Source organism: Electrophorus electricus, chromosome 6 (genome assembly GCF_041902795.1).
Source record: "Electrophorus electricus isolate QZ-2024a chromosome 6, ASM4190279v1, whole genome shotgun sequence".
NCBI classification, from domain to species: Eukaryota; Metazoa; Chordata; class Actinopteri; order Gymnotiformes; family Gymnotidae; genus Electrophorus; species Electrophorus electricus.
Window position 1 is genome coordinate 9,337,570 of NC_137502.1, and position 12,148 is coordinate 9,349,717.

Genomic DNA, 12,148 nt, shown 5'->3' on the forward strand with positions numbered 1-12,148 from the left:
CTTTTTTAACACTATAATTCACTATAGTATGGATATTGGCTGCAACGTGTCTGCATTCCTTCCACTGTTATCCCTCTTCCATGTAATTTACGGTTCATGTTTTAACAATGGAAATCTACTCTCAATACTCTAGCAATATTTAAAGCTCTCCACTATATTTAAGATAGTTTGTTGAATTAGTTTTAGCTTTTATTCTCTCTCTCTCTCTCTCTCTCTCTCTCTCTCTCTCTCCTTTTTCCTCCTTATCCTCCTCCTCCTCTGTGTGTGTGTGTTTCAAGTGTAGCACAATGTCTTGTTTGCTGGGCTGTGTGGCTTAGGTGACTCTGTATGTTTATCTGATCTTGCATCCATAGATTGATAACTCTTTGTTTCTGCTATGATGTGGGATACATATGTGGCAGATGTGAAAAGGAGAAACTGAAAAATGTCTATTTATTAAAAATACAATAATTTTTTGGTGTTGCCTTTCCCCTATGTGACAGCTCTGCACAGCTGAAGCTGCTTGGAGCCACAGTAAGACAGCAGCAACGAGTCACACCACTTCATCCAAGCATCCCCGCAACCCAGAAGAATTGTCAATAGATTCTAAAAAACAAAACAAAAAAAACAACAAACCTTTAAATAAAAAAGAAATAAAGAAAACAATTTAAAAGGGCGGAGTTGTCTTATTTTTGGTCTGAATAATAATGATTTCTGGATGAACTTCAACTTGTTATGGTGCGATAGGCCAGTACAGAGATGAAGCTCATTGGCTGAAATAATCAATTCGTTAAAACAGAGATATTACTGAGGTACATTTACTTTCCGATTTAGGTAGCCAGAGTTATGTATTGACATATCTGTACTAGTATGGAATGTCATTCCGTAGTGCCATGGTGACATGTCGTCATAGTTATAGAGAAGAGAACAAGTTAAGAATCCATAGCATTTTGCTTGAGCCACTGCACGGACTACTGCGCTACAAAATCCACGATTACTAACGGTGCGATCAGTTTGCCATGTTTTGAAAACTGATTTAGCGTTAGCCATTTCATTGTTTTTATTCTCGTTTATTTTACTGGACTTGCTGAACATGAGCGCAGATGCGTCATGTTCAGACTTCACGACATTGTTGAATTTTGAATCTGTAGGCTCACAATTTGCGAGACAGGTTTACAGCATCTTGCGAGACAGATTTATAGTTTATAGCGTAGTCGATGAGTTATAGTATTTGACATTTTAATGACTGACCAGTTGTTTTAAGACGAAACCGCGAACATATTTCGTGGAAAGTCAGAAAAATCCCTGGAGAGAGGTAGTTGGTTCTGTTAGTTGGACTGTTTTTTTCTGGAATTAGACAGTTCACCGCGCCCAGGAATTACATTGCTCCGACAACGCCGGTGTTCACTGTTGAACCATTATTACTTAATAGTGTAAATCCATTATTCTGTTGTTTTATCAGAATAAAATCGACATTAGAACTGTCCAGTGAAACGTTTGCACTGTCTGATCAGAATAAAATCGACTTTCACAACTGTCCACTGTGCAGTGACGCCTCTGAACTAACTGATTCTAGGGTGAGTTCATGTTCTTCTGCTGACAAGTTAAAGTTTTAATCAACCGGAACTGGGATTTAAATTGTTAACTATAATCGGGTCCTGTAGCCAAGGCAGCTATGTCAGCCAGTGATGTTTGGGTTGGTTCCTGGAGGCCCCATAAGCCAAGAGGACCTATTGCTGCACTATACAGCAGTCCAGGGCCCAAGTATGCTCTCCCTGGAGCTACAGGTAAATCATCCGATGCTTAACTATACAGCAGTAAAAGTATAAACAGCTTTCGAATCTTGTCTTCTGTATTTTATCCATGTTAAAAAGTTCTATGTGATGTTATTTGGTTTTAATTATGTAGGTGTAAATGATCATGACCCACGCAAATGGAAAGCTCCTGCATACAGTTTTGGCTCTCGCCATCGACATTTCAGCCCCAGCTGTTCTCCTGGACCTGGATACCTTGTCCCCTCCAATATTACCAGAATTGGGCATGATGGCACCCCAGCGTATTCCCTGTACAGTCGGCTCAAAGACTCTCAGCCCTTCCAGACCCCTGCGCCAGGTTATATTGGTTTTGTCCTTTCAGTTAAAAAAAAGAATAATAGATTTTGCATAGAGCCCCTTGCCTTGTCAGGATCGTACATAAACATAGATAGAATATAGTGGTCTAAAGAAAACTCTTGAAATATAGATCTAATAGTACATTCGATTTTTATGTTTTGCAGGGAGGTATTGCCCTGAGAAAGCAGGCAAAACGGCCTATTATTCTGCTCCTGCGTACTCGCTGTCATCTCGGACCAAAGTGTTCTATAATGACCAAACGCCAGGTAAACACTATCTCTCAGAACAATATTACTGCTGGTGCTGTGGAGCTCTTCTTCACTTCTATCGTACACTCAGTCTGTTCTATTGTATGCTCATTAAGTCTCTGGCTTTTAGGGCCTGCCGCTTACATGCTGCCCTCATTGGTCGGGCCAAACACAGTGAATAAAAGATCTGCCCCAAACTTTTCCCTTACCGGCCGTACCAAAAAAGGCAGCTTCTATGAAGACCTGCAAAAGGTGAGAACAAAGCTGTGGAAGATGCTATAATAGACCAATAACCACAAATTCTATTACTTGTGAAGAGCTCTGTTTATATTAATAATAAGTTCCTATGTTTCTCTTAGACTCCAGGTCCGGGGAGCTACAGAGTTGTAGATCCAAGTGTTTACAGAAGCAAACCTCCCCAGTACAGTTTGACTAGCCGCACCAGCATGCCTGGTGACAAGACCAAGAAACCAGGGCCTGGTGCTCACTGTCCAGAGCAGGTCAGACAGACAGGCAGGCAGACTCAAAGACACATATCATATCATGTTAGTTTAACTGACCCTTTAAAGACTGATGAACTTGTGTTTTTAGGTGACCATGACAAGACCGCAAGCCCCTCGCTTCTCCTTTGGTGTTCCGCACTCTGAGTTCATCACCCAGCTGATTGTGGACATCTCTGATTAGCGTAGCTGTCTTGTCTCATAAAGAATTTTTTTCTGTTGTGCAGTAGAGACTTTCATTGTATAATTCCGAAGTGCAGCAATTTTTAAGAATCCTAAGATAACAAGTGAAGTAGTGCAGACCAAGCCAGTATGTAACACTGTTTGCTTGCCCTAGACCAGAGCACTCCATGAGAGTGAGACTTAAAATCCTGGTCACTACAAACCAAAACTTAGCTGAAGAAATACATGCTGTTGCAAGGAATAGATTTGCGTTCACTAACTGATTATTCTCAGGTTCTAGTGGAATTTTATTGTCCAGTGTTAGACTACTTTGTCAGAATAGGACATTTCCAATATCAGGGCAAGATAAACTTATGCTAGCTAAACAACTGCACCAGTTTGGACACCAAACAAGAGCTGTTATCTGTTATAACTGTCACCTTTCTCTACATTATGAGCTGAATTTTATATACCAAATGCTCGAGATTATCGGGAAAATTTTTGGGAGACATACCTCTTCAAAGGTTTGTCATGTAAAGTAAATAATCACACGTGATACACAGTCATGATTATTTTATTAGTATTTTTTAATTAATTGTAGACATGAGATTTTTCTTACTCACACTTATTTATGCTGCCTTTAATATAAACACTGAAAATAGTAGATTATACTATGTAACAGTAGACAATTGTCACGGAACACTCGCCTTGCCCGAGTCACGTGGTTTGTCCAGCCACGTCTATTGGGGGGACTGTTTGTGGCCACACCTGCACCTTGTTTGTTTATATGTATTTAAGCCCGTGTCGAAGTGTGCAGATTGTTGGTCATTGTTGACATTTTAATGTGTTGTGTGTTTGTCAATGCTAATGTTACATGTTATACTCATCATTGTTAGATGTATACATGTTTATCTTATTCTTTTAGTGTTAATCGTTTCATGTTCATGTTCTTTGTTTGTAACACATGTGAGTACTGTTATCTTTATGTGTTTGAATAAATGTTCGTCCCCATCGTTGGAGCTTGTGCGTCCTGCCCCTCGCCCTTCGGCACTCGGGCACCCCGCGTTACAACTATAATGTGCCAAAAAGCTGTCATGATTTCTTTTATGTGTCACACACAGTCCAGGTCCACAATATATATTATATCAAATTTGTGTTTTATATATTTTTATATATATATTTATATATATATATATTTTTATATATATATATATATATATATATATATATATATATATATATATATATATATATATATATATTTATATATATTTATATATATTTATATTTATTATTATTATTTTTGCATACATTCTTTGTCTTCTGCACAATCTATTTTTCTGCTAGGTCATAGATAGTTATGATTTCGACAGTCTTGAAATACCTAATAATGCATTATATATTTTTTCAATTTAATGTAATAAAATAACTTATTAATTATGATACATAATGTTACCACTAACTGTGCATGTGAACTGTCACTGAGGACTTTCCTGGTATTATCCTAAGAGGATAAAGTTTGCAGTGGCTGTAAAAGTAAGGGAATACTCTTTCACTGAAAGCATGTTTGAAAATGTGCAGGCAAGTATTACACCCTGAGTCCACAAAGGTCACCCTGCCCTTATCGTAATCCAGCTGAACTCTGATCTTCTGGACTCTCTCTCCTACCCGTAGCACACTGAGGATGTCTGGCGAAGAGCCTTTACCATATTTACCATTAGAGAAGCCAACATACCACAAACCAAAGCGTGAGCGGTTCTCTCTATGCTCATACACAGACTCAGTGATCACTCCCACTGCCCAAGCTGTGTTGTCTCCAACCTCAACTTCCCACCAGTGAGTCCCTGAGTTAAAGCCCTCAGAGCCCAGGACAGAAGCATAGCTTTCAATCCTCTCAGAGTTAGCAGGAAGCAACTGACGCTCACCACTGCAGACCACAGTCATCAGATCATCAGACACTATGAGGTCTGCATGGGCAGTGTTGGGGTCTAGAACCACAGGGGCTGACAATGAAAGAGGGAGTTAAAATAAAAACAAAAGTGTATTATTTTCACATTTGTAGGGTCCTGGGGCATTATGTTCAGTACTCACTGTAGTGTATAATATCATGCATCTTCTCTGACACATGAAAGCTCAGGTTGCCAAGGTGCTTTGCCACATCGATCAGTACACTAGAGAGCTTCTCTGGTTTGTACAATTTGGCCTGGGTTCTAGAAGAATAATTAGCAGTCAGGGAAGGATGAAGTGCAATGAGAACAAGAGAGAAGAAAACAACCCATACTCACCTTTCTACTGAAGTCTTGTAGTTCTGTGAAACAGCAAATTCATGTCAAATTAAAGAGAATCTAACATGCAAATACTTTCTATTTAGGTGTCCTAGGTAAAGAATATGGGCTTTACCAACAGAAAATGCAAGTTTTCTCCTGCTGTCTCCTCTTCAATGGCCTTGATGATGTCCAAGAGTGAGGATATCTGTGTCGTAATCTTCTCCACCTTCTTCTTCACTGTCTGACTTCTCTGCATCTCTTCAGCCCTCAGTGCAGCTATCCTGGTTGCCTCTTCATCCCAGAGGAAGTGGTGGAGCTTCTCAAACTCCCTCTTAATTTGAGCCTCTGCACGTTTGGCCTGCTTCTAGAGTGAGAGATCCAGAATATGTGTAAATATCTCTATTGAAATAGGACTGAAGAAGCTCTGGAACCCATCACATGCTCATCACCTTAATATGCTGTTCAGTGTCAACACAGGACTGCTTGAAGTTTTCATACAGCCTAAGCTTCTCATGTAAGGGTTTCAGTTTCATCTGGAGCTCATTCTACACCAACAGAAAAGCATAAGTATTACACAATATGTAAAATCCAATTCAATATGATGAGACACATACAAACACACACACACACACACACACACACACACACACACAGACAAACTAATGAATTACATCTTTCATTCATTACCTTTTTATTTTTCATATTTCAAATATTTTTGTATGTGTTTGATAATATGTTGCAGTTTTACTTTTAATGATATGCTGACACAAACAGGTTTTATTTCATAATAGCAACATCATTATGGAATGGTAGCAACTGAAAGTGCTTTGCCTTTTAAGGTGTTTGGTAAAGTGTTTTGTATTTAATACTTTATATACTTTTGTCTTTCTTTTTTAACACTATAATTCACCATAGTATGGATATTAGCTACAGCGTGTCTGCATTCCTTCCACTGTTATCCCTCTTCCATGTAATTTACGGTTCATGTTTTAACACTGGAAATCTCCTCTCAATACTCTAGCAATATTTAATGCTCTCCAGTATATTTAAAATACTTTACTGAATTAGTTTTAGGCTTTAATCGCTCTCTCTCTCTCTCTCTCTCTCTCTCTCTCTCTCTCTCTCTCTCTCTCTCTCTCTCTCTCTCTCTCTCTCTCTCTCCTCCTCCGTGTGTGTGTTTCAAGTGTAGCACAATGTCTTGTTTGCTGGGCTGTGTGGCTTAGGTGACTCTGTATGTTTATCTGATCATACATCCATAGATTGATAACTCTTTGTTTCTGCTATGATGTGGGACACCTTTGTGGAAGATGTGAAAAGGAGAAACTGAAAAATGTCTATTTATAAAAAATTAAATAATTTTTGCATAATAATTGTAACAGCTCCAAACAGAGGAGGTGCGCTCCTGTGCCTAACTGAAGGTGCTTGGACCCACAGTAAGAGAGCAGCAATGAGTCCCACAACTTCATCCAAGCACCCCCGCAAGAATTCTCAATAGATTATTTTTAAAAAACTTTTAAAAAAAGAAATAAAGAAAACTATTTTAAAGGGCAGAGAATTTTTTTAATCAACAAACTGAATTTCAAAATTGTATTCCTTAAAACCTTGTTCTCATTTATTGATAATTAAATTGTGGAATGTTCTGTGCTTTTTCATTTTATTTGTCAGGGGTTGTTTATCTTAAACTTTTCCTAGATTTGACTTTCTACATGTTTTGTGTTTTCCTTTGAACTTGTAAATTCACCAGTTATCTGCACATGAATTGCTCAAGAGTGTCATTAATATTATGCTGTCAAGAAGCCTGCACAGAAACACAGGACGCCCATTAGTCTGGGAGAACCCGTTTGGCAAGAATACTTTCATGTTAGATTTTCCCACCTCTTGTACTTCCAACCCTTTAAAGGATAACTGAAGATAGAAAACTTCATGATGAACATTAACACTGATCTCTACAATATAAACATTCTGATTCAAAACCACTTAAAAACATGGTTAATATTTAGCATTTTCCATTTTAATCCTGAAACATCCCTGTTTTTTTTCCCCGAAAATCCATGAATACTCAATGCCACAAAGCTTACATACCTTCAGATCTTGTGCGGCATCCTGAATGGAACAGAAAGAGTGTGTGGTGTGTGGTCGGGTGTCCTTGCACTTGTCACACACAGGCCTCTGGTCTTTGACGCAGAAGAGCGAGAGCGCTTCGTTGTGCAAGCTGCATAGTCCCCCCATCTCCACGGACATCCTGCGGCTACGTTCCCTCAGCACAGCCTCGCACATGCTCCGCAGCACGATATTCAAGGGGGGGTTGGCATTGGGGGATACGCTCCTGCAGATGGGGCACTCCAGAGCATCCCGCTGATCCCAGAAGGTACGCAGGCAGCTGTTACAGATAGTGTGGGAGCATGCTAGGAGAATGGGGTCTCTGAAGATGTCACAGCACACAGGGCAGGAGAAGTCCTCCTCACTGAGAGAGGGTCTGGAAGCCATGTTCTTTTGAATCAAATAAGTTGGGTCTCTTTGAAAGCAGTGAGGTAGATGGGAGCTCAGATCCTCTCTGTGTCTCTTACCCTACTACCCTGCTTTAACCAGACGTTTTAGACAGAATTCATAGAAGTGGGGTGGAGCAATTGTGAATGATGCATTTGGATGTTTACGCTTTTTTCCCTGCATGATGCACACAGTAAAATCTCAACTGCTATTAAACAAACAAAAGAAACAGATAACCTGAAGTTGATATACTACTTTATAAAACTGCAACAATAAGTCAAAGGAATCCCTTACAAATTAAAATTTAAAATATTAAATAAGTACAAACATTTTAAATATAAAAGGATTCAAATCACTTTGAGGACCAAAGGTTCTATCAAAGGTGTAAGTAATTCAGTACTTTTGCAGTTTATTTATATTATTTATATATGTATTTACAGTATTTCCAGGTATAAGGGTTTACTCACAGCCCAGGCTACTACACTTTGTACAAACAGATTTGTCATAAAGGTTTTTCATGAGAGCAAAGTAGATCTATAACTTTCTCCAACAAAATGTAACCAGAACGCAATATATTATTTCTGGAAAGTTAAATTTACAGTCTGAAGATGTAATTGTTTGTGCTAATATGTTAGAAAATTTTAACACATGAGTATTGGGTCTTTTGTATTTTTAAATAAACACATCTTTAATGACACAGCACTCCTGTTTCCTGAGCGTGAAATTACTGCTTCTTGCCTAATGACATGGAATGTGGAAAATGTTGACAAGGGACATTGTTTGAGAATGAGAGTCAGATAAATTGTTAAGATAACATGATAAATGGGCATTGCAAAAACTAGCATATAATGCAGTTCATGTATAACATGAACTTATGTCCCAGGAACCTGCCTGGAAGGTAGTGTGAAATTAAAGGCAATTTTGGCAAGTCTGCTTAGGCAACAAATGTGGTAGGCTATAATATTAAGATTTTTAAAAATATAAGATCACTGCTGTTTATGTAAATGAATCATTATCAACTAAGCAGAATTTGGTAAGCATCTGACCATCGTGCCTTCTGCATCCTATCAGTGTTCAGAATCACTGTCCAACAGTGACTTGCACCCACATCTCAGTATTCTCCTTCATAGAACTCATTTCATAAACATATACTACATTCCTTCTGTCTATTGTTTGTTGTCTTGCCATTGTCCCATGCAATACGAGCCTGCCTGGTTGGATTTGTACTGATCACCCTTTAAACATCCCTAGGCTGTGACCAAGAGTTTGCCTTGCCTATTTTAATAAATAAATTAATCCCCAATGCTAATCTTGGTAAGATTATATTTCATCTGTACCTAAAATAAAGATGAAAAGTTAAATATAACAATTCATGGCATAATATTGTCTGCCCAAGTTTGTGAAGGACTAATCAAATATTTTCAGAACTGATAGCTGGTGGACACTGACTGTCACTGACATCCACAAACTTGGTAAAACTAGGCACTTAATTACAGAGATCTTACAAATATGTTGGGGTTAAAGGAGATCAGCCATATAAAAAGCTAATGTAATATCTAAGATAATGTTTTATATGTATATCTAAAGATAGATTTAAAATTTTCTTTTTCAACAAGAAAGCAAACAACAGGAAAGGTAATTATCATGGAACGCTCCCCTCTCACTGTCACGTGGTACGATCCGCTGCGTGCAGTGGGAGTTTCTTGTTTGTAATCACACCTACATGTTTGCACATAGCTGCACCTAGTTACTGTTTGCTCTGTGTTTATGTATTTAAACCCCTGTCTGTGTGTGCATCACTGTCGGTGATTGCCTCTGTTCACGTTACCTTTGTTTGTGCCTTTGTTCAGTGTCAATGTTCGTGTTCCCCGTTTACGTTATGTGTGAGTTTCACCGTTGTATGTTAATAAACGTCTGTCTCTGTCAAGGGGGAACCTGTGCATCCTGTGGCCCTCAATCCGTTACAGAAATGACATTTTCTAAAAGTTTTTTTTGTTTTTTTAAAGAAAACTACTTTAAAAATGACTTTTCATTAGAGAGATCACTCTTCCATAATCCAATAATCTAGGCAAACAGAAGAACATGTTGCATTTGCACATTAAAAGCAACTTAAAAACCAACTACTCTAAAGTGAAGTAATTAGTTGATTAAATGAAACAATTGTATATCTTCATACAATTTTACACATTGATTTTTGTCTTCCATTCATAGTTTTTAAAACACTACAAGTCTCAATGTGTAATGTGGTAACTATGCTGAGGACAGATATAATGTTGCACTATGAGAATGAATAGAATGAATAAAATGAATATTTTATAGAGCTAACAATTCCATTTGAAGCAGTGGATGAAGTTTTTGAAAGGAAAAGGTTGAAGTAAGCTTACTTGGTGGCTGAGGTGAGAGAATGCAGGTGGGAGGTGCATATAAGACTGGTAGAGATAGATGTTAGGGGATTTGTCGCAAAGTCTGCCACATTATGGCTTGTGCAGTTCAGCATTAGAAGCCATAAATTAAGAGTAGCTGTGAAGGAGTTAACAGACGTAGCTGAAAGGGCTAGTCAGTGGTTGTGGATAATGAGAACTCAGACTAGTTGGGGTAATGCATAATAAAGGTGGAGTGGCTGAGGTTTTCATGTCATTGTGAAAAATGATAGATGTAGATGGAACCAGTGGCAATGGGCAGCCATTATTGGTGCTGGCTTTAGTCACTGTGCAGGCCAGGAGGGTACTGTTGGAGAATACTTGCTGATATAATAGGTGAAATCCATGTGGAACTGGTGGCCTGCATTAATGGTGCCAGTGGGGCTGGGTATAGCCTTAGTCGCTGGGAAGGCCATCATGAATATCTGAGGTTGTGTTTGTTAGTGGCATAGTGCTTGTAGAGCTGTGGCTTGGTTTAAAGTAAGCTTGGAGGTGGTTGAGGCAGGGACGCCAGAGTGATGTTGTGGTTGCTGGAATAAAGAGAGTACAGTATAAACCTCTGGTAAAATGCAATATACACCTCTGGCAAAATTAAGTATACACTCTGCTAAAATGTGATATGTCCAATGGTAAGATTAACAGAAGCATACTGAAGAGACATCTTATACTCTTATAGAACTACTGTAGAGTACTCTTGTACTCTTTAATTTGTAGCTTTTTTTTCTGAGTCACGGTTTCTATTTATTTTAGTGAAATAGTAAATCCTTATGACCTTAATCATTTGAAGTGTGAAGTTGTTGGGAGAGGAACACTCAGTAAGCACTACTGTGAGTGGAGGCGTTTGATATAAACCTGGGTTGCAGCCTAGCAATGGCTATCTTCCCTACTCCAAAACAACAGTTGCATCACGGTTCAGACCTGACACTATAGGTTACAAATCTACTCTGCCTGGATACTGGGACTTGTGCAAGGTAGAAACCATGACTCAATTAATACAAATCAAACTTTTCCTGGACAAAACTGTTCAGCCTAGTGCAAAGTAAGTGATAAGCAAATTAACTAATAACGTTTTATCAATGTATTCATAACCTCATTTAATGTTTTAGGTTAGCATACATTTCTGCCTTAATGGAAGTGGAATCTTTACAGTGTGTTGTGATGACCATTCTGGTTATGCGATCTTGAACTTTTTCCATGCTTTTATGTTGACCAATGAATTAAGGACCATTTTGACAGGCTTACTCCACTATGCCAAAAACATAACTTCAACATGTAGTGTCTTATGCAACAATATTTTTCATAAAAATCATACTTAATACTTAATAAAATAAAACTTGGCTTGATTAATTCTGAACTGTATTTTTTATATACCAGCAGTGGCCCTGTGATTACAACTGACCTACATAAAATGTAAAGGGTACAGGGTTTAGGGATCAGGGTTATAATTGTTTTTCAGTATTATTGCAGCAATGTTTAAAATATTCTGAAAATGTGTATTAATACTAATACACATAGAAATCATTTCAACAGATAACATGCCACATTTTAAGTAAATATATTACCTCAGAGCTATAGCTAATTATTCCTGTTCTCTAAGTACACACTATGCTTATTGGGCATGTATTATCTTTAGTTTGTTGATTTTATGTTAAAAGGGCATACTAGAAATTACTGCTTATGCTCATCTTTAAAATGACTGAGAAGCCTGTGAAACTCATGCTCAATCTATTTCAACAATATAGTGTAGAATGATTATGAAATACAGTATCTAGTTCAAACTGGTCAGAGGAGCAGGGACCTCCAAACCAGTCTAGAAGCTATAAGAGAGAAGGGGGATTTTTCTTCAGGGAAGTCCAGTCATCAAAGTAAATAAACTCAGGCTGGAAACCAGGCAGACAAATGAAATGGAGGGCAATTCCATAAACCAAAAACCAAAGAAGGAGTTCACGAACTAAGAAATGGAGACAAACCCTT

General features: G+C 38.2%; 2 protein-coding genes across 3 annotated transcripts; one reads left to right on the top strand and one right to left on the bottom strand.

Moving 5' to 3' along the window:
- Positions 1 to 1,654: 1,654 nt before the first annotated feature.
- LOC145658466 (ciliary microtubule associated protein 1A-like) lies at positions 1,655 to 3,022 on the top strand. Its single transcript, XM_081715353.1, has 6 exons — positions 1,655 to 1,766; positions 1,888 to 2,091; positions 2,255 to 2,356; positions 2,469 to 2,590; positions 2,698 to 2,838; positions 2,930 to 3,022. The coding sequence occupies exons 1-6, from the start codon at positions 1,655 to 1,657 to the stop codon at positions 3,020 to 3,022; spliced, it is 774 nt and encodes a 257-aa protein (XP_081571479.1).
- Positions 3,023 to 4,313: 1,291 nt separating this feature from the next.
- trim35-30 (tripartite motif containing 35-30) lies at positions 4,314 to 7,827 on the bottom strand. 2 transcript variants are annotated; one of them, XM_081715456.1, is made up of 6 exons: positions 7,350 to 7,827; positions 5,717 to 5,812; positions 5,401 to 5,628; positions 5,286 to 5,308; positions 5,092 to 5,210; positions 4,314 to 5,003 (listed from the first exon to the last, which is right to left on the bottom strand). In XM_081715456.1, the coding sequence occupies exons 1-6, from the start codon at positions 7,752 to 7,754 to the stop codon at positions 4,459 to 4,461; spliced, it is 1,416 nt and encodes a 471-aa protein (XP_081571582.1). In that variant the 5' UTR covers positions 7,755 to 7,827; the 3' UTR covers positions 4,314 to 4,458. The 2 variants fall into 2 exon arrangements, with proteins under 2 accessions (XP_081571582.1, XP_035381641.2); XM_035525748.2 differs by having other exon boundaries at positions 5,401 to 5,631.
- Between the last annotated feature and the right edge of the window lie 4,321 nt (positions 7,828 to 12,148).